Genomic DNA, 27,327 nt, shown 5'->3' on the forward strand with positions numbered 1-27,327 from the left:
ATGCCCTTCCGTGCCTTCCCTTGGGGAGCCCCCTTCACCGTTCAGGGCTGCTCAGAAGGACTTTTCTTCTGTGGGGCTCTCCTTACCTCGCTCCCCTTCCTCTGGCTGTGCTGTGCCCTGCCACGGTGAGTCACAATCTTTCCGTGCCACCACGATGCGTGCTTGTGATTGCTGTAAGCATTGCGTGGTTGCTGTTTACTTTTCGTGTCCTGTCTCCTGATTAACCTGGCAGGTCCCCGTTCATGTTCGTGCCTCTAGTTCCCCCTTGGTATACAGTAGGTGCATACTAAATTCTCGTTGAACTAAACTGACCTGGGAAGGGGACCTTTATGGGACAGGAAACCTCTGTGTTTCAAGCATGCCACGTGGAAGACCAGCTACTCCATGCTGTCGGAGCAGACTCAGTGTTGGAAGGCCACGAGGGGTGCCTCAGTTTATCTGGAGTTCCACAGCAGTTCAAGACACGAGGCCCTCGGTCTTGCTAGAACACTGTTCTCAAAGGTAAAAATCACCGGGGCGACTGGGTGTCTCAGTCAGTTGAGCGTCTGACTCTTGGTTTTGGCTCAGGTCATTGATCTCACCATTCATGAGTTCTAGCCCCGCGTGGGACCCTGGGCACTGACCTCGAAGCCTGCTTGGGATTCTCTCTCTCCCCCACTCCCTCTCTGCCCCTCCCCTGCTCATGCTCTCTCTGTCTCACTCAAGATAAATAAACAAACTTAAAAAAAAAAAAGGTAAAAATTACCAGGGAAACCCTTTTACTTACACTGGTAACCCATGCTCCAACTCTCAGGGGCAGGCTTCCAGGTCACAGGCAGTCACCCAGGAAATGCCAAGGAGAATCCCTTTCAGACTTGTTGCAAACTTTACGTTCAATAACTATGTAAGCCCCACGTGCACATAAAAGTCCCAGGCCACCCTCGTGAAAATGTTTACACCAACCACGTACCAATGTGAAAACAACATGGAACTTAGAGGAGGTAGGGGTCCACAGGGACATTTTCGGATGGGAAATTCTGGGGGGAGGCCAATGGGGTTGCCTCACTTGGACCAAATGGTACAGAAGAAGAGGGGGAGGGTCTGGAGGCGAATGACCCAAGTACAAAGTCACGCTGCGCTCTTCCTGGCTGCATGATGGTGGGCGCGTTCGGTCAGCTCTCCTGATCGTTCCTGCATCTGTAAAAACGTTTGATAAGATTATTGGCCTCATGGAATTATCATGAAGGATAAATGATGATATATTTGCAAGTGCTTTTGGATCTCTAAAGTGCTACAAAAATATTATGTTCTCTCTTTCTGGAGCTGATGCTCTCGTTCGCCTACCCCACTTAGCTTCCTGATAATGAGGGAGGGAAATGAGCAAATATCAAGCCCCTGGAGTGAATTCCTGCAGAGGAGAGTCCAGGAAATGCAGAACACTGGGTCCCAAGCCAAGTGCTATGTTATCATATCTAGTCAATTGTGCTTTATCTGGACATGAACCTTAGTCTGTGTAGTAATGAAGAACTCTGAACGGGGACTTTTCTTTTGATGAAATCTCATTAGAGCAGTGGGATTAGGGTTGCTACTGAGTTACGACAAGGAAATGTAGGAAACAATATTTTGAGCGATAAAAACACGAGACCGAGCCACGCGGCAGTACAATGGAATGGATGGAGTAGTGTGTGGGGAGTTAGGAGACCTGTCCTCATGGGCCCTGGGTCTCCGGGCCGGGCTTGCCTGCCACTCTAGGTCTGTGGCCCTGAGCAAGTTGGTCTGCCCCTCCTTGGGCTTCAGGAGTCCTAGCTGTGAAATGAACGGTTTGGGCCAGGTGCTAGCTGCATTTCCTTCCAGTTCTGATGGGGAAGGAGGGGAACCAACACTTGTTGAATGTCTGCCATGTAGCTGCCACGTTGGGCACCGTGAAGAGTCTGTGACTCTGTGAATCCATCACTCGCGGGTGAGAGTTGGGTTTACGTAGAACTATGGAGTCACATAGACTTGGACCGGAATCTCATCTCTATTATTTGCCTGCAGTCTGACCTCAGGCAAGTTTCTTAATATCTACAAGCCTCAATCTCTTTTGTCATCTGTGAAATGGGGCTGGTGAGACAGTCAGCATACTTTCTGCTCCCAAGTCTGCTCCCGCTCTCTTTTATGCATTATAAATTTCTTAAGTAGATTCCATCTAGTCTCCTTTTCTCCTTTTGTCTAGGCCTAGAGAACCGAATGAAGTAACTTAAAATATTAGATCATGCAACCAGGGGTGCCTGGGTGGCTCAGTCGGCTAAATGCCTGACTCTTGATTTCGGCTCGGGACACGATCTTGACGTTCGTGAGTTCGAGCCCCGCATCGGGCTTCACGCTGTCAGCACGGAGCCTGCTTGGGATTCTCTGTCTCTCTCCCTCTTTGCCCCTCCCCTGCTTGTGCTCTCTCTCTCTCTCTCTCTCTCTCTCTCAAAATAAATAAATTTTAAAAAAAGATCATGCCACTAGTTAGAAGCAGGGATGGGACCGAAAGTCAGAACTCCTGGTTGCTCCTGAGCCTTGCACTTGCTTCCTGGATGCCTTTTTCTTTTTCTTTTCTTTTTTCCTTTCTTTTCTTTTCTTTCCTTTTTTTTCTTTCTTTCTTTCCTCCTTCTTTGTTATTTCTTTCTTTTTTTTCTCTTTCTCCTTCTTTCTTTCTTTCTTTCTTTCTTTCTTTCTTTCTTTCTTTTTTCTTTCTTTCTTTCTTTCTTTCTTTCTTTCTAAATCATCTCCTGCTCTGAAAAGGACAGCAAAGTCCTTCCATGATAGGCAGCCCAGGTGTATGCAGAAGAACCCAGTGTGATGCCAAACCACATTCACTCACCAGACACTTCCCAAGAATAGCCACTGGGCTCAGGAACCATTTTCAGAGTTTGATTCAGAGAACGTGCTCAGCATTTCTTCCCCCACTGCACCTCCTACCTCCTGCCGTTTCACGTCTTTGGGGGCAGAACAGCTCTCTGTGTGGGCAAATCAAGAGTTCTGTGGAATTCCTCTCAAGACAGTAGTAGCTCTGGGCTCTTCTCTACCAGGTGGCCTACGAGGAGAGCCAGAAGGGCGTGATTCAAAGGGGATCGGGGTCAGAAAAAAGAGAGCCTCCATCAACCCACCAGAAGGGAACATGGTGGGCATCTCGGGAAGGCTTTGAAGGAAGGTAGAGCGTGACGTCGTTCAAGTCCTGGCCACCAAGAAACATTTGTGAGGATTCGTCCTCCGTAGGGACGCAGCCCCTTCCCAGAGTTTTTAAACTTGAATGCATGGACTTATGTGCCAGAGGGAGAAGAAAACTTTTATAGGCTTAAAATGATGGGGTTTTTCACGCATGTGTCAGCACTAGCAATGCTATGTCTTAAGAACTGAAGCCAAAGCATTAAATAACATGACTGATAAGCTTGTTGCATTTCCAGAGTCGGTACAAGCCAGAAAAACAAGGATGCCTCTTTGAAAAGTTCCTTTTCAGGAGGTAGCAACCCCAAGTGGCCCCAGCTTCCTGAGGAGCTACTAGTTTATTCAAGGGTCCCCTGTCTCTTCTCTTCCTTTGTCTAGAAGTTTGATGCGGGCAGGGAGAAGATCCCAGTGTCCATGGGCAAAAGTGCCTCGAAGCTGGTCTGTCATTGCTCTGACTGGAAACCTGGGTGAGGCCATCTCCCCAGGCACTTCCCAGAGGCATCTGAAGGCAGGAGTCTTGGACTCCCAGGGAACAACCAAGAACCACAGAAAGAGGAGAGTTTCCCAAGCGAAAATGCAAGCCAACATCTCCCGGGGGACTTTCAGCCCTGTTCACCTGAGATGAGTTACTTGCCTGCCCCATTCTACCACTGGAAATATATTTTTAGGATCTTTTCATGAGCAACATGTTCGCTGCCAACCCTTTATAGATCAGTTACAAAACAGAAACTCTCCTTACTGCTAGGAGAAGTGTAGAAGGGGGGGGGAGAAAGAAAAAAAAAATCCTGCCTGTAATTGAAGGCAGGTTGGGAGATGTTCATGCTTTGAAATTCTCCTTCTTGTGAAATGTTTATGAAACACTTTCCACAAACGAGTTATGCAACCAGGACAACAGCTTTGATCGTTTTCATCGCCAGTGATCTGTTCATTAGTGTGGGGCTGCTTCCCCGAGAGAGAAAACCATGTGAAAATGTCATGGGTGGGGCTAAGGAGGAGTACCCCAGCACCCTCGTGCCCCATCACATGACCCCAAAACATGGTTCATAAGGAGGTCTGTGGGTCTATCTGGGCCAGAACGCCACCTTTTCTGTCACCTACGGTCTATGCTGCCTCCCACCCCTGGGAAGTTGGTAGTATTGTTTTGTAGAAAGGGAACCAGGGGGAAATCAGAGGGTCATTCCCTTAAGGGACTTGGCCAGTGTCTTGTTATGTAACTTTATCCCCATCTCTAAAACTCTCTGGGCCTCCATGAGACGGGAAGGCAAATACTTGTCCCCACACCCCTGGCTGGGAGTGTGAAGCCGAGTAAGGAACGTATGAAGGCTTCCAGCCCCTCAGAGGGGGCTCTCTCCTCGCAGAATGAGGCTACTGCTTTCTCAAGCAGGTGATGTCAGGGAGTTCATTGGGATTAGAAAAGATAATCACCCATGATGACTTTTTACCTCCCTGGTCACTGCCCAAGACTCAGTGTAATACCTGTACACAGCACAGCGGGTGGAGAAAATCCTGAGCGAACAAACCTTGTCTAACAGATGGACCCGACAGTCAGTGGCTATGACAGGGCCGAGCCCTCTGGGTGGCCCATGTCCCCAGGGATTAGTCCATCCCAAGCAGGGCTTGCAGAGATATCCCTTTGCGTGAGAAGAACCACCACAGGGACTCTGGAGACAGTCTTCGTGATTCCAGGCAGGCTGTGGGTTTGATTGGGTTTTCACAAGTATGGGGGAACGTGGATTTTCGTCCAATTTGCCTCCGGTTCTCACATTAGAAGTCAATGGGATTCCAACAGAAGTCTCTCTATCTCGTCTTCCAGATCCACAGCCAACACCCAGTTGCCTGGAAAGGCTCCAATCTTTTCCATTCGACAGCAGTGAAAGGGATTTTTTGATTTGGGAAGGACTTCGTTTCTTAATTTCTTAGTTTCTTCACCCGTGAACTCTTAAGAGAATTGCCGAAGGAGGCTGTTAAGAGCCGCTAACGTATCTTCCTCCCTTCCTCTCTTTCTGAGACCCACCCACCAAAGCAGAGACTTCTAGAATCTGTCACTGAAAAAGAAATCTCCTTTACTGTCTTTCAACCTGGTTTGTATAGGACTCTCTTCCTCGGGGGGTTACTGTCAGCAGCTCGCACCCATAGGCTAATGAAATATGAGAAATGAAAGAGTGAAACGTCGCCGAAGCAAAAAGTCACAACAATGACACACGGGGCTGTCAGAACGCCCCAGATGAACACCCAGAGGAATTTCCTGCTATCGGTCGCTTCATTTTTAGAACTGGGAGGTCAGCTGTGCCCCTCAACGAGTTTGGAGGGCAATTGATCCGGGAAGCAGATGAAAGGGTGAGTTTTCTTTTATGATGGCGCTGGTTTCTGAAATTAAGTGTTGCAGGAAGACCTGGCAGTGATTCTAACAGATAGCACCCAGGTTGGAGGCAAAGCACATGTTTTCAAGCTCTGTCATAGCTGCACCTTCTTATCTCCATTGCGCATAATGAGTCTATAAAGGAACCCTGCCACTTGCCTCCGAGCTGGAGCCCCGCCAAGCTGCCCGCGGTGGTTCTACCCAGCGTGGCTTTGGCTCCAATTTTCCACGTTCTCCCTCTGTCCCCCTTCCTCCATCCTGCCTCACCTATCCCCGCACTGGGAGAGGGATGCACCGGGGCAGGAGCGGGGGGGGGGGGGGGATCTACAAAGGAGACGTGGCCCCCAAAAGGCTTTGCTTCACTAAAATCTCTTCGAACAAACCTTAAGGGTGGTGGTGGTGGTGGTGGTTTTAAATAAGTAGTTGTATCGTCTATTTCTGGCTTTTTAAAAACCTGCTAACAAATGTTTCCCCAGAATCGAGGATGTGAAAACTCTTAATTTCTAGGGGAAGAAAGTAGGACACCAGAGCTTCTTAGACGGAGACGCCAAGCATGGGTGGGAAGAACCGAGGGACCCTGGGGCTGGCGATTGGGGCCGTCTTGGCAATCCCTCCCGGCTGGCCATGTCTTTAGAGTTTTCACAAAGTCTCAACCCTCTGCCCCCACTGTCCTACTTCCAGTCTCTCTCCCTTCCTCTTCTCTGCTTCCAGTGCTCCAGAATAAGTCTCCTTGGGTGAGAGAAGAGAGGAATGATTTGTAAAGACTGTCCCTGAAAGAAGCATCCTCTTCCCAACTTTGGTGGCACCAGCCCTTGTTGGTGCCCTTTTAGGTCTGCTCTAGAACGCCGCAGCAACCTGGGCTAGCCAAGTCTGCCAAACGCACTATGGAACTGGAACTTGTGATTCCATGTTAGGACTGGAAGAGAGAAGAATCCCATAGAGTCGTCAAACAGATGGAGAAACCGAGTCTCGTACAGGCTAAAAGATTGCTCAGGGTTACGTAGTAAGTTCAAGCCGGGGTGAGGACTTAGACACAAGGTCTAGCTCCCTGTTCAACGTTTTCCTGACTGTATCCCCCTGGAGTCTATGGAGAAATGGGTTCTGTTTGTGTCTTTTAGGTAATTAATTTGCATTAATTCCCATTATGTGCAAGGTACCATATTTAGGACATTAGCTCTCTCCTCAATCTCTGATATCACTCAGTAGGAGCTGCCTAGCTCACCAACCAAAGGGAGTTCTTTCTTTAGTGATCTAGAGATTCATTTCACAACAATGAAGCATAAATATAGCCACTGGTCTGAACGTTTTACTTGGATTAAGTTAATACAGGAGTGATTCCAGGATGTCTGTGACATCCCCAGTGTAGATTAAGAAAATGGTTTAAGCCAGGACGTCTATGGCCAAGAATTTCCATCAGAGGGTCTCCCTAATGTCTTTTAAAAGGTATAGTCTAGATCCTATGCTCTTTGTCATATTATATGAATTCAGAGTCACTTGGCTCCCCCTGCCCCAGTGGACTTCCTGAAAAGCTGCAAGAGTATAGTTCTCTGGATGGGCCCAAATAGTGCACCCATCCAGCCCTGCCCTTGGACACCCGAGAGCCCCACAGGTGGGTGATTGGTGCTGTCATCCAAGAGTGGTGGAGAGAGGCTAGAGAGGTTTTAGAAGCCATCACAGCCCCCTCGGGCTGCCAGTGCAGTAGTGACTATGAGGGAGACGTGTCCCCACCTGTAGGGAGACCGGCAAAGACTATCATCAAAGCCGCATGGGTGCAGAGGGCTGACTGCAGAGGCAGCTCACCACGCAGAAGATAGATAACTGTGGAAAACAAGGGGAAGAGAGAGGGGAAGCTGGCTCCCAGACTTTGGGATTTTGTGGACCAGGAAAATAAACAAACAGTATGGGGAAGACTGGTAAAGGGTTGCTTTTTTTTTTTTTCCACTTTGCAAGGTGGGGAGTTTTTAAAATACCATTTAGAAAATTTTTTTATGTTTATTTAGTTTTGAGAGAGAGAGAGAGAGAGAGAGAGAGAGAAACAGCATGAGCAGGGGAGGGGCAGAAAAGGAGGGAGACAGAACCTGAACCAGGCTCCAGGCTGTGAGCTGTCAGCACAGAGCCCGACACGGGGCTCAAACCACAAGTGGTGAGTTGAAGTTGGTCGCTTAACCCACTGAGCCATCCAGCTGCCCCTTAAAATACCATTTAGAATCAGCATCATGTCACAAAAGAAATTCTAACCTCTCCCCCCAAGAAAAAAGGAAGAGCGCCATCTCCAAATTTAAAAGAAATGTTTCAAGTCCCTGCAATATCCTTCTTTTTTTCCCGTTTCAACGAGGAAGCGCGTAAACTGCACCGTGGGCCTGCACAGCCCACAGAATGTGCTGAGGAACCATGGATCTCTGTGAATCCCCCTCCTGCAGATTCTGACTCCAGAGTGCCATTTCCCTGTCTCTTACCAGCTGCCCTGGGCTGAGGTGCACACACAGGCAGGCACATCAAGCCCCAGCCCTGTAGGTACTGTAGGCACGGAGCTAGCTCCTTACTCTCGGGGCTGGTCACTAATCCGCCTTGACCTTCTCTACGTTTCTGTTTCTGCCCGCCTGGGGAGGCCCCGCACTGATGCTCTCCTGCCTCCACTTACACAGATTAAAACTGAGGACCTCAGTGACTCCTTGCAGCAGACCCTCTCGCATCGGCCATGTCACCTGAGTCAAGGACCTGCCATGATGTCTGGAAACCAAATGTCTGGGGTAAATGCCAGCCTGATGCCAGGGAGCCCTGATAGTCTCAGTGGACTCAGCCGGGGAGTTGAAGTCAAGCCTTCTCCAAAATGCTTGACCTCTAGGCCTGGCTCTTGGTGAATTCGTGGTCCGAAAAGCCCCCTGTAGGGAGCGTGACCGAGGGATTCAGGCCTGGGGTGGAGGTGGGATTCCATAGGGGAAGCCCGGCTGCCTCTACCTGTCTGGGACCAAAAGGAGCCGGCCTTGCCAGAACAATGGACCTAGCGGCTGTGGAGCTGGCCCCCATTTCAGGGGGCCCTATTGCGACAACCATGGCTACAGATATAGAGCATTTCTGTCTCCAGTGAGCCCACTCTCCTCCCTCGAGGTTTTGCACCAAAGCCAAAGTAGAACAGAGTGTCGTGCGGGGAAGAGGAGGCACCCTGAAACAGTAACAGCAAACGTCAGAGAGGGCGGATGTCCATGTGGCGAGCCCCTCTCTTGGTCTGGATCACCTGGGGAAGAAATGCCACCCCTTCCCTGGAAATACTTAAGACCGGAGCGTATGCCCATTCCTTCACTTTCTTATTCAGCAGGGGTTTACCACCTCTTCGTGTACAGACCTAAGCACAGCCCTCGGGGGGGGCACAGAGCCCTGAGGATCTCGATCCCCCACGTATCGGAACTGCTGTCTCCCTTTTGAGGGCTGGTGGGAGGAGCCCAGGGGCAGTGGCCTTTCTGCTTCATCAGATCGGTTGTGTTAAGAAATAATAACTTGCTCCTCCTTCCAGGAAAGCCTCAGGCCCAGGAAATGGCCAAGACGTGGCTTTTAGTACAGTCGAGTGGCATGAGATTAAAGAAACAAAGTCAGACGATCGGGATTTCATGTCATTTCTAGGGTAAACCTCTGAGAGCCGGGTAACACTGAGCCTGTGCCTTCGACGTTTACCGACTACTTGGGAGACAAGACTGACACGCACGAAAGTTAAATAACAAGGCAAAGTTTAAGTACACTAGGCTGAGAGGCACTGCTTGGCTGAGTGCAGGAGCTGTAACAATGCCAGCATTAATGGAATCGCTACTCCGTGCCAGGCACTTGAGCTACACAGAGGCATAAGGCAAGGTCACTGCCAACAAACTCTCAGAGTCTGGAGCCCCACGGGACAGATGGGCAGCAGGCAGATGGAGCCGGCACCCCCAGCATGTAAATTCGGCGATGTATGTGTCTCCCCATGTGCAGGACATGACCTCCCTCCATCCGCTCCAGCAGCTCGTGCTGGTTCCTGGCCACCTCCAGTCCGTATCCCAGTTCCTGCTATCCCAGACCCAGTCTGGGCAACAAGGTAAGAACTCGGGTGTTTTCCGCATCGATCAAGTCCAGCAAAGTGCTGCTGCGGCTTGCTGGATAAAGGAGCCCAAGTGTGGGGCACGGGTGAGTGGCTCACTCCTCTGGCATTGAGACCCGGGGAAGGGACCCTGGCATTGCCCCCGCCAGGCTGAGAGTCCTCTGCTTTTCCCTCTCATCTTCCTCAACTTCACGGCCAGTAGAGACTGAGGTGCAAGGTGGCAAGGAGCTGGGGGCGGAGGGGAGCACAGGAAGGAAGAGCTCCTTGGGACATGCAGTGCAGACAAGTCCCAGTTCCTTGGAAATCTTTCAGGACTGATTCAGACTTTCACCTCCAGGAAGCCGGCCTTGACTCTGCTTGGGTAGAGCGGCAGCGCCACCCTCAGGCGGGAGAAGGGGTTTTCAGGTTTTCTTTGGCACGGAAATTACTACCAGAGACTGGCTCCTGGGCCAAGAGCAAACAGATTAGAATATTCATGATAATAGCTGGTATTTCTTGAACGTGATTTGCCAGGAGCCCTGATGAGTGATTTTCCTGGCATTTTTCAAAATAACCTTGTGTGGTAGATAGTCATAGTGTGTCTCTGGTGACATAAGAAAAGTCCGGAAGTTTGCCCGAAACCTGTGTTCTCGGCCATTGACCTACACTGCCTGCCCACCGCCCCCCTCTCTCCGGTCTCCACTGACTAGGGCCAAAGTGATGGAGGAAGTAGGAGTTTGCCACCTGTGTACAAATCCCAGGTAGAGGCTTTGGAAACCCAGAATCCAAACAACGTGCAACTCTGCCTTCCATCCCTAACACCTGCCTAAGTTACGGTCCCTACCCCTAGGTTCTGAGGCATCTCAGAGTATTTTTATGATGATGACTGAGAACATACTTGAGCCTTTGAGTACTTATTTTAGCTAAACAACGTATATCACATTCCTAGGTAACAGCTAATTCCCTTCTGTTTTAAAAGATAGTGACGTGAGGGGCGCCTGGATGGCTCAGTCGGTTAAGTGTCCACCTTCGGCCTAGGTCACGATCTTCTTGTTCCCGAGTTCAAGCCCTGCGTCGAGCTCTGTGCTGACAGCTAGGAGCCTGGAGCCTGCTTCAGATTCTCTCTCTCTCGCTCTCTCTCTCTCTCTCTCTCTCCCCCTCTCTGCCCCCTCCCGCTTGCACTTTGTCTCTCAAAAAATAAATAAACATTAGAAAAAAAATTTTAAAGACAGTGATGTGAAAATGGCCCACAGGTATACATATAACCAGTGAGGTCAGTGTACGATGCAGGGCAAAATAAACAAACAAAAAATTTTCTGAAGGCAGAAAACTCATTGGTTAAAAAAAATTCTTTTTTTGTTTGTTTGTTTGTTTGTTTGTTTTTTAAATCACTTACTGGCTGTGTGTCCTTGGGAAACTTCACCTAACCTCTCTGAATAAAAACGGAGCAAAATAAAATAAAATGGAAAGACAGTAAGAGATAGAAAAATAGTAAAATTCTACCTCACAAGGTTATTGAGGGTTATTCAAAATAATGCATATAAAACGGCTTCGTGTATTTCAAAACGCAGTCTAAATGTTAGATTACTATTAGCATTTAAGCCTCTGACTCCTGGCTCGGAGCTCCGTATGAGAGATTTTTGTTTATTTTAACAAGGAAAAATTAAGCCCTGACTTTTATAGACTGAGGAGCGTAAAGGTCAGCTTCCACAGATGCCGTACATCAGTGACCTGGAACCACTTAGGGACCCCAGAGACCCCAAGGTTCTGGTCTGTGCTGAGTGGTTGGGGTGACCCGGCCCATCGTTCTGGTAGCTCAATGGCTTCATTCCCGCAGCGACAGTGAGAGCTCCTGGCTGAAGACCTTCCCAGAGGGAGGCCACTCTCATGACCACCAGTCAGGCAGAGCCCTTCATGGGCCGTTTTCCTGGAGAGGGAAGGAGAAAGCGGTCCTCAGACAGTACAACGAGCAGGTGGAGGGAGGCCATACCACCGGACAGAGTTTCCAGAGGCTTGGCCCCTGGTCTTCCCTTCTCTCTCAGCTCTTCCTCCCAAGTGGAAAATGTCCTCGTTCTGCCGAGAGCCTCTGGCCAGCCATGTGCCTAACCCCATCGATGTGGCCTGGCATATTTGCAGATTTGCCCAGGTTTTTGTGGCTGTCTGCAGGCAAAATGGAGCTCCCCGGCCCCTCCGTTCCAGCTGCTTTTCCTTCCCTGTTGGATTTCTTCAGCCTGCTTAGCAGCTCCCAGAGCAGGCTGGCCTTGACCTCCTTAGCCCGTGCAGCACCATTCCAGGCAGGCGGGCGGGCAAGCCGGAGGACTGGTTTGCGGATGGCTGTTTACCTGCTTATCCGTGTCTCGTTCACCTCCACCTGCGTGTGGCAATGCCTGGCAGTCCCGTGGGGGCCCTTTGCACAGGGCTCGGGGTGGGTTGAGGGACCTGACGAGGTAGCAGGGGGTGGGGACGGTTATCTCGGTCCCGAAGCTGTGGAGCGTGTCCTTCAGACGGCCTGGATTTTATTTTGTTTTTTCCTTTGTCCCTCCCCTTCCACTCAGGTCTGCAGCCAAATCTTCTCCCCTTTCCGCAGCAACAGAGCTCTCTCCTCCTCCCGCAGACCGGGCCTGGCCTGGCGTCCCAGGTAAACAACCACATTCTTCCTGTCTCCCCCTGAGAATGCCTCAGCTCTGGACGGAGCTGCTCACCGGTGTTCCCCCACCCCCTCGATGCTGCACTTACACCTCTGGGAAGAGGGGCTAGCGAGGGATTATCCCTGTTCACACACGAGGAATCCAAGCCACGGCCGGGAGAAACGATCGAACCAGCATCGCCAACAGCACCAGGACTGGAGCCCAGAGATCTCAGCTCCCAGGCCGTCCCGCTCAGCAGCGTGGGTCCTCCACACCAGCCCTGGTTTCGCTCACTCCTCTTAGGACCAGCCAGGTCCTAAGGAGGGCTGACTTTCAGGGATGCCACGGCGACCGCCAGCCCTGCCCGGGTCCTCTCAAGCCCCAAGGAGGAGACCAGAGTCCCCACCAGGCCACAGTCTCTCACCACTGGGTCCCTGTCAAGACCCACTATCCTCGACCACCTCCTGCAGTGCACTTGTGCGGGTCAGGAGGTCCGAGACCGGTGCGAGGGGCTGTTAACAGAGCTGCCCGTGTTGCCACACGGTACCTGTTTGCCAATTACAAGGAGGCACCTCTTCCTCTGGCTGGATGTGGCCTCATTCAAGGTGTGTGGCTCGCTAAGAGCAGCAGGAGCTGTCTGGTAGGTGCCTCTCCTCCCCTCATCTGGGTGCCCCCGTGCATAGCTGCAGGAGATGGCTCTGCAGAGACAGATTACAGGGCCCCACTGGCCCTTCTGTGCGCTAAGATCCCCACGGATCACTAAGGGCCCTGACTCTAGAGGGCTAGAGTGTCCACTGAAGACATCAGGAAGGGGAGAGGGTGCCATCTAGTGGCTAATAGGAAGGGGGCCACTGGAATCCTAAACTCACACTCTCCTGGGGACTCGGAATGTCATCATAGAAGAGATCTTTTAGAGGCCTGAGATCAACTCTCATATCTTACGACATGAGAATCCAAGAGGCCATTCAGGAGGTTATTAAGATGGTCCAGGACAGCGGTAATGAGGGACTTGCTCAGGGTTGTGGCAATAAGAGTAAAGAGGAAAGGGCAAACGAGGACCTGTTTGGGGAAGACGAACAAATGCAATTTGGCCTCTCGTTGGATATGAGAGGAAGGAAGAAGAAGGTCTAGCAAAGAGCTCAAGAAGTATTTGTTAAAGAACAAAGGAATCGATGAGAAGGAAGTCTCAAAGAAAGCTGAAGATTTCCACCCCCATCCTGCAAAACAGGACCGAACCCATAAGGCTCCAAATCATTCTGTTCTAAAAGATCCTTTGCCAGGGTCCTCTCACCTTCCTCATCCTGAGGCTGCCCATCTGAATTGTAAATCTGCAGGTCTCGGAAGAGAGAAGGAGGAAAGTTCACCTTAGTCTAGGAAAACAAACTGGGAAGGAGAAAGACAAGGGCGGATATAGGCAGTGCTGTCCACGTGGGCAGTGGCTCCTGGAGGGACACGATGCCTGGACCCCTCGGTCTGGGTTCCAGAGCTCGTGCTATCGTGGATGTCTTCAGGAGGGGGATTGAATCCAACCCCAAAAGGGCGCCACATGAACTCTAGGTTTTAGAGCCCACTTTTCTACGAAAATGAACTAAAGGAAGACTATCTCCTGACAACCATAAATGAGATCAACGTATATTTAGATAGCACGGGAATACCTTTGATTTAGAAACAAAAAACACAGGACGCTTGCCCCGCTCAGTCGGTGGAACATGCGACTCTTGATCTCGGGGTCACGAGTTCAAGCCCTGCATTGGGTGTAGGGATTACTGAAAAATTAAATAAATAAACTTAAAACAAAAACAAAACAAAACGAAACACACCCAAACAACACTCTCATGAAAGAAAATGATGGGTTAGAAAGTACAATGGCAGTCATAAGGGTTTAAATTTTTCTGGAAGGTCTATTCATACAACAAGTCTCGGATGTCCTCTGTTATCTTCAGTTAATGCCTGTTAAACACCTCAGTTACTTTGCTTTGTGGAAAAGAACAGGCAAGGCAAACAACCTTTTCCTTGTCCCATTCTGAGATTTGCTTTTGGAATCTTAGTAAACAACCCCGCTAGCTCCTTTTACGGCGGAAAATTGAAAGAAGGAAGTTACCTGCCCAGAGTCAAACAATGAGTCATAGACTAAAACCCAAGAAGGCCACCTCCCCGTCCTGCAGTCCTGTGTCTGCCTCAGCTATTCTAGCTATTTGCCATCCCTTTGTAGAAACCCAAATTTTCACTTCCACGCCCCTGAAAAAAATAGGAATCAAGCGCGCCCAGACATCTGTCGCCTTCTAAGCACACGATAGAAAGTGCCATTCGATCTGTGCCATTGTGGATCTGTTTGGCATGTGTTCCCTTTTAGGCAATTGGGCGCCCCGGGCTGCCGGGATCTTCTTTAGACCCCCATCTGGAAGCGTCCCCACATCTCCCAGCGCCGAAGCATCTACCCAGCTCTGGAGGGTCTGATGAGCCCAGTGACCTGGAAGAGCTGGAGAAGTTTGCCAAGACCTTCAAGCAGAGGCGCATTAAGCTGGGTTTCACACAGGTTTGGTTTGCGGGGAGCTAGAAGGGATCGGGTTGAGCAAGCGGAGTCGGGGCTTCCCGAGTGTACATTTGAGGAGCGGCCGGATGTTCAGTGTGTTTGGGGCAAGCCCACGTGTCCCTGTGTTCCCTGAGAACAGGGCACAGTTTCTATTGGTGAGGGAACTGGGGAACACTGCTGGGAAACGGGTGGGAGGAATGAGAGCCAGACAAGGGGTTGGGCATATGGGCACGGCCCACTCCGAGTCTGGGGAGGGAAATGAACCAAAGTCTCCCTCTTAGAGGGAAAAAACCTGGAAAGGAGTCACGGTCACGGGTGGGTGCTTGAAGGTTCTGTCCGTGCATGATGGGCGCCAGGATGGTGGGGAATGTGGACAAAGAAGAGAAGGAGCCCGTCCCTCCGGCTTTTCCCTCTATGTCCCCACATGCAGGGAGATGTGGGGCTGGCGATGGGAAAACTGTACGGTAATGACTTCAGCCAGACCACCATCTCACGATTTGAGGCCCTCAATCTGAGCTTCAAGAACATGTGCAAGCTCAAGCCACTGCTGGAGAAATGGTTGCACGATGCAGGTAGGCATCAGGGACTCAAGGGTGGACGGTGCCCCAGAGGATTCTGCAGGGAAGGGGCTGGTGACTTGTCTGAGTTGAGGCTTTAGGCAGTCAGTGTGTAAGACCCCTTCTCCTCCTGGGCCTGGAACCACCTGAGAAATAAGATACAGGAGACAGACAAGGGGAGAGGGAAATGTCCGCTTCGTTGCTGAGAGGGCCCCTTGAAAGAAATGGCTTCAGGTCTGTGGCCATGAAGACTTGGCCCCCTTCCGTTGTCCACCCTACGGCCACCCAGCCGCCTGGGGACGGCTCACCAGAGACAAAGTTTGGGTCTGCAAACTTACTCACCTTGCTCTCTGGACCCCTTCTAGGTTGGGAAGATAGGGGAATGGGTTCTCTAGGATCTCCTGGGGGAGCCGGGAAGGCAAGAGTCACAACACAAGCCCTCTATCTGGCTAACCTCGAGCAGGTCTCCAGAGGGCAGGGAGTCACCGTGAGCAAGACTAGTGGGGAAAGTCCTACAGCAGGAGCAGGGTCCGCAGGATTCTGTCAGCCGGGTGACCTGGGAGGCATTCCAGGAGGTCAAGGGTGCAAGCCAAGGGCAAGATGTTTGGAATATTGAATGGAGGAGGTTGGTGTCTGGGAACGGTGGGTGACAGGGTTCTTACCAGGACACTATCAACACATTGGACCGGAGAATTCTTGGTTGGAAGAGGCTGTCCTGTGAATTATAGGGCATTTAGCAGCATCCTTGGTCTCTACCCGCTGGGTGCCAGCAGCACCTGCCACCCGTTAAGACATACAAAAATGTCTCCAGACATCCCAAATGTCCCCTGGGGGAGCAGTCGTGGTGCAAAACCGCCGCAGCTGAGAACCACTGGTGTAGGCAGAGAGGGAAGGAGCAGAGCCGGTGCCGGGCTGGGCTCTAGTCAGGAGACACATGTTGACGAGTACTTCCTGTGCAGAGGAAGGAAAGGGTGGGATGGGCAGACAAAGGGGTCAGTCACCCCCTCAGAAGTCCCTCCACGAGGAAACATGGAAGGTCAAGGAAGCTGTCCCCAACGACTTGTCCCTTCGTCAGCTTTCTTCAGAGCACTGAAGTGACAGAGATGATCAGAGGGTCTTAGGATCTTTGGGAAGAGACCTTACGGGTCGTTTCTAGTGTGTCCCCCCTACCCGATGCCTGAATCCTTCCTGTGGGGTATGTCTGCCCACCGATCATACAGCCTCAGCTCCAACACTTGCCCTGAAAAGAAAGTGACATCAGCACCAACATTCTGCCACCAAGAGCCATTGCTTTTAGCTCAAAATATCAGTTCCCATTTTACTGAGTATCCATATCCAAGCATCCTCGTAAAAGACAGACTCATGAGAGTCCCTTGTAGGAGCCCTGCCTGCACCCACTCACACCCACACATGCCGCTGATGTCTGAGTGTCCTTGAACCGTGACCGCAAACACTGGAGGCATTGGCGTGGGAGTCGCGGAAGACCTTTGCCCAGAGCAATGAGGACAAGCAGGGTTCTTGGCCTGTTCTGGTTCCCCTTCTGGGAGGAGGGGGCTGGTCCCACAAGAGCCACTGCAGAGCCTACTGGGCAGCACTGGTGGATCTCAAGGCCATTGACACAGAGCCTCAACTGGCCATGCATTCTCTTCTCTGAGCTTCCTTTGTCTTTCCACCTCCGGACAGAAACCTCTCCATCGGACCCCTCGGGGAGCACCCCCAGCTCTTTCCCCACCCTCAGTGAAGTGTTTGGTAGGAAGAGGAAGAAACGGACCAGCATCGAGACCAATATCCGCCTGACTCTGGAGAAGAGATTTCAAGACGTGAGCGGTTCCTCCGGGTGGGAACGGGTGGGCTGATGTGCAGAGTTGGATGAGCGGACACACTCAGGCCCCTCGGTACCACACCTGCCCTGGGAAAGGGTCGGAAAGCAAGCCCAGGCACCCTCTCCAGGCACCCATGTGTCCCAGGGAGCGGGCGCCTTCGTCTTGGGTTTCAGGAACTTCTTCCCCCACTGACTCTTCTTGCCCTGACATTTTTTAAGGGCCCGTTGTCTCTCTCACCGGGAGATTTAAAGAATGGGATATAGGGGGGCGCCTGGGTGCCTCAGCTGGGTAAGCATCCAACTTCGAATCAATTCATGATCTCCCAGTCCATGAGTTAGAGCCCCACGGCAGGCTCTGTGCTGACAGCTGGAGCCCGGAGCCTGCTTCTTATTCTGTGTCTCCCTTTCTCTCTGCCCTACCCCTGCTTGCACTCTGTCTCTCTCTCTCTCTCTGTCAAAAATAAACATTAAAAAAAGGGGGGGGGGATATAGAGTCCCAGAAGAGGGTGGATCTCTGTATCCAGTGGAGGTAAAGGGAGCAAAGCCAGAACACTCCATATAAATTCTTTCTTCTTTCTTTCTTTCTTTCTTTCTTTCTTTCTTTCTTTCTTACCTTAGTTGACATACAATATTATATTAGTTTCAGGTGTATGGCAGGGATTCAACAATTTTACCCATTACAAAATGCTCATCATAACAAGTATAGTTACCATCTGAAATTCTTTACTTTCTATGCATTGATTTGTAGTTTTAGAATTATCAATGTAGTAAATGCTCACTGTAAACAATTAGGAAAATATAGAGAAGTAGAGAGAAAAAAAAAATCTACCATCAAATGGCATCTAAATGTATTTCCTTCTGTTTCTTTCTCCACACGCATTTAAATACTTGTGATCATATAATATGATACATTTGTTTGAACTTGTAGCAAAAGCATATTCCTGAGCCAGTATGTAGAAGCTAATAATAATACCAGCTTTGTGCCCTGTGGGAGCTAGGGAAGAGAAGAAGGAAAACAGGTGTGGTCTAAACAGCTTCTAATCGGGATCCCTTGGATACCAGCTTTCAGAGCCTCTATCCACGCGACCCAGGTCCCTAAAGGATGTGCCCTTGGCCTCATTTAATCTTGTGGGCCCCAGGCCTCCAAGACTGCTGCCCGCTCCAGCGAATTCATTCGCTGGTGCATCTGGCTCAAGGATTTGATGGCTGCATCCTGCTGGCAGAATGACAAGAGCTGGCTTTTCCTGCTGATTAGGTTTCTGGGAGCAGCCTGAGTAAGAGAGGGGGTGTGTAGGAAGGAGGGAAAGGGGCTGAGATCAAAGATTGGGTGGAGGGAGGGGTTGGAACAAGAAAGTGCTGAATATATATGTCTCCACAGTCTTGGATCCACATGCTTTAGTTTATCTTTTCCTATTTTGAGGTGGGACAGGAAGCAATAACACAAGAAAAGGTTATCAGGTTGTGTGGCGAAACATGGGGTTCGGGATTCTGCCCGTCCCACACACATGTCAAAGGACTTCTCCTTTCAGAACTTCTCCTGAAGTAAGAAGGGAGGGAAGAGAGCTACATTTATGGATCCTGTTTTTGTGGCAGGCCCTGGGCTTGGCAGTTTGCACATGGTTTCTCATTTTAGCCTCGCAACAATCCTATACAGTAGACATTATTGTTCTCACTTCATACGTGATAAGACTGAGGCTCAGAGAAGTTAATTAAGAAAGGTTCCTAAAGCTACACAGTAAATGATAAAGCCAGCATTCCATCCTATGTCTGATTCTAAAGCTTTTGATCCATCCATTGGCCTATCTTGTTTCCTTGGAACCTCTGGCCCCCACCCCTGATTCTTGACCCTGGTCCCCCTTCCTGCTGACCACACTCTATCCCTTTGGTCTCCGCAGAACCCCAAACCCAGCTCAGAAGAGATCTCCATGATTGCAGAGCAGTTGTCCATGGAGAAGGAGGTGGTGAGAGTCTGGTTCTGCAATCGACGTCAGAAGGAGAAGCGAATCAACTGCCCCGTGACCACACCCATCAAATCTCCCATCTACAACTCCCGCTTGGTAAGTGGCCAAGAACCAAGCTGCCCGCCAAGCATGGGGGGGGGGGGGCAGGAGAGGGGGCAGGAACAGGAATGGTGCCTGGAAGGTGAAGAGTCTTCTCCATCCGGGGGAAGATGGCCGTCGGGAGTTGAGAGGGGCATACAATAAATAGGCAAATAGATGGCATATGTGAAATAAACATAATATAAAGGAGAATAAAGAAGGGTAAGGGGAATGAATGTAATTATGAAGAGATGCTTTTTTAATAGGTCAGAGAGGACCTCCCTGGGAAGGTGACATTTGAGTGGAGCCCAAAGTGTTGGAAATAGATGAAGTATCTAGAAGAAAGAGTGTTCCAGGCAGAGGGACCAGCAAGTAAAAAAGAATTGGCATGTTTGAGGAACAGAAGGAAGCCAGTATGGCTGGGGCAGAGTGAGGAAGGAGGCGAGGATAGGAGGGGAAATCAGAGACATAACAGAGAGCAGACCACCCAAGGTCATGGAGGTCACTAAAGGACCCTGGCCTTGGGTTTGTATGAAATAAGACACTGGAGAGCTGTGAGTGGAGAAGCCTAAACTGACTGAGGTGGAGAATAATCTACGTGGCAAAGGGACACCAGCGAGGAGAACTACAATAACCAGGCTGAGAGTAGAGGAAGCTTAGGGGAGGGTGGTAGCCAGGACGGTGACAAGAAGTGGTTGGATTCTGAATATACTTCAACCGTGGAGCCAACGAGATGTGCTGAGAGCTCAGATAAGGAGTGTGAGAAATGAGGCCAAGATGAGTTTAAGGGTTTTGGCGTGAACGACTTGTTGGAAGGCGCTGCCATTTTTTTTTTTTTTTTTTTTAAGATGATGAAGAAAGCCAGAGATACAGGTATGAGGGGGAAAAAAGACTAAGAATTTGGAGCTGGTCAGATTAAGCTGGACATGCCTCCTAAGGACCCGAGAGGAAGTGTGACGTGGACAGTTGTGTGTCTGATTTTGGTGGTCAGGGGGAAAAGTCAGGGCCGGGAATAACGTGGAAGTTTGGGGAGTAGGAAATACCTTCTGCATCCAGGGAAAGCTAGCGTCTGGAGGAATATTCTCTTCCTCCATCCCTGGGGATGCCATGGTTGGAAGGTTAAGGGAATTGGGGGCAATGCCACTGTCCTCAAATCTTTTGGCCCTCAAGGATGGGTGAGATTCAGCCTTGCCTGGGGTGGAACACAGCTGTTTCATAAAAACGACACCATTGTTCATTCTTTCACCAAACATTCCTTGGCCATCTACCATAGAGTGACCTTTGCTCAGAGTGCTGGGGATACACAAATAAATAATATCTGTCCCCTGTCCCAGAGGATCTCACCATCTAGCAGAGGAGACAGACAAAGAAACAAATGATGAACAACATCATAATTTCTCTAGGAGAATTTAGGAGTTGCGGCTCACAAAGCCTTGCCAAGGTGGTGGTTAGAGAAGGCTCCCCCAAGGAGATAATTAATACCTGAGCTGAGTCTAAAAGGAAAAGGAGTGAAGAGGCAAATAGGTGTGGGGTGGAGTTCTCCTGGGGGGAAAGTATAAGAACAGTAGCAGGGAGCAGGGAGAGTGTATGGCATGTTCCCAGGTGGTCCCTGCGGAGGGATGTTGAACGATGAGGCTGGACAGACCAGCAAGGGCCAGACTGGGGGGACTATGGTACAACGCTAAGGAGACAGCTGGGAGAAGTCACCGAAGGATGTTGAGCAGGCCACTGACACCATCAGATTTGCTTTTCAGAATGATCACTCTGAGTGCAGTATAAAGGGTGGTTTGAGAGACATGAGACTGGTCGCGGGGAAACCAGGTAGGATGTGGCTGCAGTTACCCAGGAAAGAAATAATGAGGGCTGAAGCAAAGCTAGGGACTAAGAACGAGGGGAAGGGAGAGAGTCAAGGGACAATGAGAAGGTGGAATTTTGGGGTCTTGGGTTATGAATCGGAAATCAGATGGCGGCAGGGAAATGACGAAGGAAAGACAATACTCTGGGCTGACTGTCAGCATTCAGGTTGTTGGGCTGATGGGGCCAGTGGCTGCTCCACTGATGGGACAGTCAGACACAGGTGGAGGAGCGGATTCGGGAGCAGGAAAAGGTGACAATTTCCATTCTTTACATTATTATAATGTCCAGTGAGGCCTGTGGGACACCCACGTGGGGCCGTCCTTGGGCACTTGCATTGATGGGTCTGGAGGTCAGGAGAGAAGGCCGGGATGGAGACGTAGGTCAGGGAGTCATAAGCATAAATTGGTGGCTGAAATCCTAGGGGAGGAGGAGCTCAGCTATGCTGTTTGCACAACAGAGCCAAGAGAAAAGTCTAGTCTTAACCCTGGGGAACACCAGCAGGTGAGGGACAGGTAAAGGAAAAGGATCCAGGCAGGAAACTAAGGAGGAGCCAGAAGAGGCAAGAGATTGCAGTGAAGGAGATGTGAGAAGCCCTGTAGGAGTGCTCCGGGAACACAGACAAACACCGACGACGAGAGACACTCCAATCCGAATGGAGGCTGGGAGCGCTGACCCCTAATTTGTTCTTCAAACACATTAGGAATTAGCAAGAGCGCCATACCAGGCGGGAGGAACCATCTGTGAGAAGGCATGGGATTATGAAACGATGTGCTGCATTTGGGGAATCACAACATTGCCATCTGACTGAAGCTAAGGTTTAGGGACTAAGAGAGGTTGATGAGGGCTGGCTCACGACGGGCCACAGGTACTAAATTACCCTGCAGGCTGTGAGAAAGCAATGAAAACGTTAAGTTGGAGGCAAGGGATATTCAGTCATCATTCTTTTCTTAAATATTTATTGAGCAGCCACCATATGTTTGGAACTGGGATATGGTGGTGCACAGGACCCGTATGATCCCTGCTTACGGTCCCAGCAGGGAAAATAGACACTAAGCAAATGCTCTTTGTGATAGAATCTCTAGAAGAGACGGAGGGTGATTTAGAGGGCCCTAACCTAGTCCCAGTGTCAGGGGCTTCTTGGAGGAAGGATGCTCAAACTGGCAGCAGCAGAATGAGTAGATGTTAATGGGGGTCGAGGGTGCACAGGGAGGACAGAGCATAGGGAAGAATATTCGAGGCAGAGGAAAGAGTGTATGCAAAGGCCCTGAGGCTGGGATGGGTGGAAAGGAGGAAGCATAGAAAGCTGGCATGGGCTGGAACCCAGGGAGTGAATGAGTGTGAATGAGGAGGCTGGAGGGGTAGGCGGGGGCTAGATTATGTCAGGCGTGTCAAAGAAATGGAACCATGTCATAAGAGCATCGGAATCTTTAAACATGGGGCTTTGGGAGGTAGGCTCTCGCTTTGGTCCAAGCCCAATCCAGGACACCCACATGGAGAAAAGCAGTGGGAGGCATGGAGGAGCCAGGAAGGAGCCTGATTCGTTCTCATCATTCGTTCCACACTTACTTACTGAGCACCTACAAAGTCCTAGGCACTGTAGTCGGTAGACCTGAACAGACATCATCCTGCCCTTGGGAAGACTACAGCCTAGCGGGGGGGAAAAGATGTGAAATAAATAATTACATTAATGCTTGTGATGTTACAGAGGCAGCGGAGAGAGAGCATGTTCTGATCCTATCTTCTCCTCAGGTCTCATTGGCACAGTCTCCTTGGGACTAGGACATAGTTTCTTCCGCTTCTGATAGGAAGTGATCTCCAGGATATACAGTTAAGCAAAAAAAAAAAAAAAAAAAAAAAGCAAAAAGCAAAACAAAATGGTGCAAACCAGTGTGGGCTGAATGCTAGCATTTATATAAAAAAACTAAAAAGGGGGAACCATATATACGTCTGCTTGCATATGCATAGCCTGCCTCCAGAAGGAAACAGAAGAAGCTGGTCACAGTGACTAAACACATTATTTATTTTAAAACAACAACAAATGTCTTGGGTGTGGCAGTAGGGAGGAGAGGAGAAGAGGGAGAGAAATCATTGATAACATCTCTTACCAGGAGGCCTCACACCTGCCTCCACCCTTCGTGGGCCCCCTGCCCTACTGAGGAGGCTCATTGTAAAAAGGCAGGTAAATGAAGACAACAGAACCGTAGCTGATTAATTGGGAAATGAATACATGCCACATCCTGTTGGGATGAGAGGATCTGAGCTGGGGAGGGGAGGGATATCAAATCACAGCTCCCTGAGAACTTCCTTCCAACGTCCTTTGGGAACATCGATTGGAGCTTCCCCTGTCGGCAAGAGGAGAATAAAGGGAAGGCAAGGTATGCAGATTTCAGCTCAAATGAAGAGGTGACCGGTGTCCAGAGACAGTTGACAGCTTCCTTCAGGGGGGAAGGGAACGGACGCTTAACAAGCCTGGCACTCTTTGCCAGGCATTGACTTGGAAGCTTTATGGACATTATCTTATTAAATCTTAATTAAAAGGAAATATAAGGGAGGTATTACCTCTATTTCACGGATGAGAAAACCAAATCTCAGCGGGGTTAGGTAACTCACCCAAAGTCACGTGGATAGTTACGATGGAGCCACGTTCTCACCCCCAGATCTGTTGGGCCCCGAAGCCCATTCTTTCTATTACAACTTGTTCTAGGTCGTGCTAAGGCAGTGATTCTTAAGGGGGAGAGTCCTGAAGAGTAAGGAGGTTCGAACTAAATGACCTTAAGTCCCTTCCCAATCTCAGAGTCGGTAATGCTGGGAGGTCTTCAGGGCAAAATGAAAGTTTAGCCCCTCCAGTTTTCTCTGGAGAGTGGGCGGTCCGCTCAGACACCGGGCCAGGAAGCCTGAAACAGGTTGTTAGGGCTGGGCTCTGCTGCACCGAGCAAAGGGATCTCATGGAAGAAAAGAACGAGGTGCCGTAGCCAACTGACAGCATCTGCCACGACAGGGGCCAAGCCCTCGGTACGCGAGCTTCATCCTGGCAGTGCCGAAGAAGCCTTGCCAGGGGGCACAGCAGGGAGGGCAGGGCCCCGGGGTCTGCAGAACTGGAGCCGATGCTGTACGTGGTCCAGAGGCCCTCTTCTGGAAGCGGGGGACAGAGCGGAGGTTTGGAACTAGGCAAGCAGCCAGGAAGCTGAGTCCTGCTATCTGCGTTCTGGGGCCCAGCACCCTGGGAGAAGCAGCCAAGACTGGAGAAGGGAGCAGACACAAGACATTTACAAACCTCTGTTGCCTTTCAGGTCTCTCCCTCTGGGTCTCTGGGCCCCCTCTCTGTCCCTCCTGTCCACAGCACCATGCCTGGAACAGGTGAGCTTTACAATGGGGTTTCTGAAGAACTCCAGAATTCCTTTAAATAATGGGATGGGAGACCTGAAAGGTAACTAAGTCAGCCTTCCTTAAATGTATTTCAATGGCTATTAAAATCTCTGCCAGGAGAAGAAGGGTTCCGTGACCACCTAAGTTTGGGAAGTGCTGAAGAGGCCAAGTTTAAAATGAGCGTTTGCTTTCTGCTTCTGCTGCCATACTTTCTCAGCACCAGAGTGCATTTCACATCCCTGAAGGAGCTGTATAGAAGGCAGGGTTTTCCAAACCAGTTTTCTGCAGAACTCTATTTTTCAAAAAGTACCTACAGCCTTCCAAAGAACTAGCAGGGTGACCATACGTCTGCATATGCCCAGGACAGCCCCAGCGTCTGCCTCTTGTCCGGACACAATCAATAGCACTGCTCCCCACTCGTCAAAGTATCTTGGCTTACTTGGATGGCAAGATATCTGTCCCCTTATTCACGGGACGTTGTTAGGGAAACCCAAAAATGAGGATCCAAGCCTGTCCCCTGGCTGTACTCTTTCTAGGAGATACACGGGCGTCTTTCTGTGGAGACAGAAACACGAGAGGGGCCGGTGACCTTTAATTGTGGCCTCAGATGCTCTTTCCTCCCCTATTCCCTTTTCTCGCTTTCCTCCCCTCCTCCTTTCCGAGCCTTCTTGTTCCTTTCCCCCTCCCGCCTCGCAGTCTGGGGCTACATACGCCCAGCCCAGGGTGTGTCCCGGGGTAGGATGATTTTGGCATCTGTCCTTTTGCGTTTGGCAATTCTCAGACCCGCAGAACCAGCCATGCCGCTCTCCAGGGCCTGCGCTGCAAAGAGCATTTATGATGAGAGTCCCTCTGGGGCCCCGTGTTGATGCAGAGGAGGCAGGAGGTGGGCCGATGGGTGGGAGGTAGGGAGAGGGCGGGAGTTCTTTGGGGATACATGTCTGAAGGGCCAGGTCACGAGGTCCCGGGACCCAGCAGCATTATTTTCCCCTTGTTTTGGCCTCTCTTCGTCCTCAGTAACGTCATCCTGTTCCCCTGGGAACAACAGCGGGCCTTCGTCTCCCGGCTCTGGACTCCACGCCAACAGCCCCACTGCATCTCAAAATAACTCCAAAGCGGCAATGAGCGCCTCCGGTTTTAACTCTTCGGGGTAAGGTGGAGGAGAGAATACCGAGACATTCCAGCAGGATCAAGGGACCATGCAAGAAGCTGGGTCAATCCTTCGGGGCAGGAAGCCTGCCACTTTCTCGGAGAAGAGAGTTGGGGTGGCAGGACGGGGACAGAGTGGACAGCCAGGCTGGACCGGATCCCTAGGGAGTGGGCTTTAAAAGAGAAGCTTCGGCCAGCCAGCAGTCCTGGCAAGAGGCTGATGTCAACAAAGCCAATATTTCCATCCTCACTGGGAGGGTGGAAATTTCTAAACACTCCTGGAAGGAAGGGCCAGGTCCTTCAGTGGGCTTAGGGGTTCTCCACTCCCTGCCAGGAACCCTGCTCTTGGGGCGTTCTGACATGAGCGGGAGCTGTCAGTGTGGCTGACACAATGACAGAGGGAAGTATTGCCTCCCTGCCCCCGCCCCCATCTCCGGTTCCCACCTGGCATGCAGTGAGGTAAGCCGCCCCTGGGACCAAAGAGTCTGCTCCAAAAAGTATTCTCAGAGCAGGTGCTTTGAGAGATGGCTCACGGATTCAGAGCACAGCAGAGATTTGAAAGTTAGGCAGTACCTCGTCGGAAGAAATGAATCCACTTGTCCAAACCCAGGCCATTCCACAAGGCAGCGAGGTCTTACTGACCGATAACTGTCGCATACACCAAACTTCTGGAGCTCCTCAACCACCCCTGCCAAAAAAAAAAGGGGGGGGGGGCAAAAAAAACCATATAATGTACATGTTTTACTGTGTTTTGAGCTAGAAGTCACACGCCCTACAATTTACCCCTGAAGGTAGAATCCAGTGCGTGTTAGTGTAGTCACAATGTGGCATAACCATCACCATAATCTAATTCCAGAACGTTTTCATCGCCCCGGAGAGAAACCCTACACCTGTTAGCAGTCACTGCCCATTTGCGTCTTCCCTCAGTCACATTAGCACCTTTTAGCATTGACTCGTTTTTTTTCCTTCCTTCCAGATCTTGGTACCGATGGAATCATCCCACCTACCTCCACTGAGACCAAAAAGTTTCTCCTAATCCACCTGGCCCTGTATTCCCCACTGGAAGGAAGGGAATCACGCCTTCTATGTATGGACAGATTACGGTCAGAAGAGTGAAAGAGAATCCTCACTGTCAACCCAAACTCTTGCTTCTTCAGGAGCGAGGGCCCCCAGAGATCTAAACTGTGATTGAAACATGTGCGGACTCCTAGTGTTCTTGAAACATATGCCCCTCCTCGCTGTTTACCGTTTTCACCTTCCTTCCCCGTGCTCCTGTCTCCTAGTTCTAAATATCTCAGACGGCTTCACTGTGGCAGTAGTCTCTCGGAGAAAGGACATCTTGCCACGATTTCCCAATGCATCCGTGGGCCTCTCGGGGACAGACATTTGCCTGGTGTGCCAAACAACCGGAAGGAGAGATGATGGTTTTGACTCTGAACTTAGCCTCCGCCTCTGAACCGATTCTAAAATCTGTGAAAAGATTTGAATCTGATGTCTCCACAAAAGACTTGATGTTTTCTCCGTTCAGCAAACTTTTCTGACTGAATCTTCATTTCACCCCATTTTCTCTTTAGCCCCCTTTTCTAGAACCAAGATCCAGTCGTGATTGCCTTCTCCAGGTTCTCTCTTCTTTACAGAAGGCTGAGCCACCCTCAGCCCCCGGGGCATGTTTCTCTGCCCACAGGTGCTCTTTTGTTTGCTAGACCTGCCCCGGAGCTCAGGAGTGCTTACTCCTTCTCTCCCTCCCTGTCCTTACCTGGGTCCCCTCTCTCCCTCCCCCCCCCCCACCCCGGCTGCAGAAG

General features: G+C 50.5%; 1 protein-coding gene across 1 annotated transcript; it reads left to right on the forward strand.

The window, feature by feature from the left end:
* On the forward strand, positions 1–27,310 carry POU2F3 (POU class 2 homeobox 3). Its single transcript, XM_042907093.1, has 15 exons — positions 1–125; positions 233–275; positions 358–501; positions 3,039–3,160; positions 5,445–5,511; positions 7,993–8,283; positions 9,494–9,596; positions 12,134–12,216; positions 14,559–14,741; positions 15,169–15,310; positions 16,979–17,115; positions 19,013–19,174; positions 24,304–24,370; positions 25,394–25,526; positions 26,502–27,310. Exons 1-15 carry the CDS (start codon positions 1–3, stop codon positions 26,539–26,541), a joined length of 1,842 nt encoding a protein of 613 aa, XP_042763027.1. The 3' UTR covers positions 26,542–27,310.
* The last annotated feature ends 17 nt before the right edge of the window (positions 27,311–27,327 follow it).

Source organism: Panthera leo, chromosome D1 (genome assembly GCF_018350215.1).
Source record: "Panthera leo isolate Ple1 chromosome D1, P.leo_Ple1_pat1.1, whole genome shotgun sequence".
NCBI lineage: Eukaryota > Metazoa > Chordata > Mammalia > Carnivora > Felidae > Panthera > Panthera leo.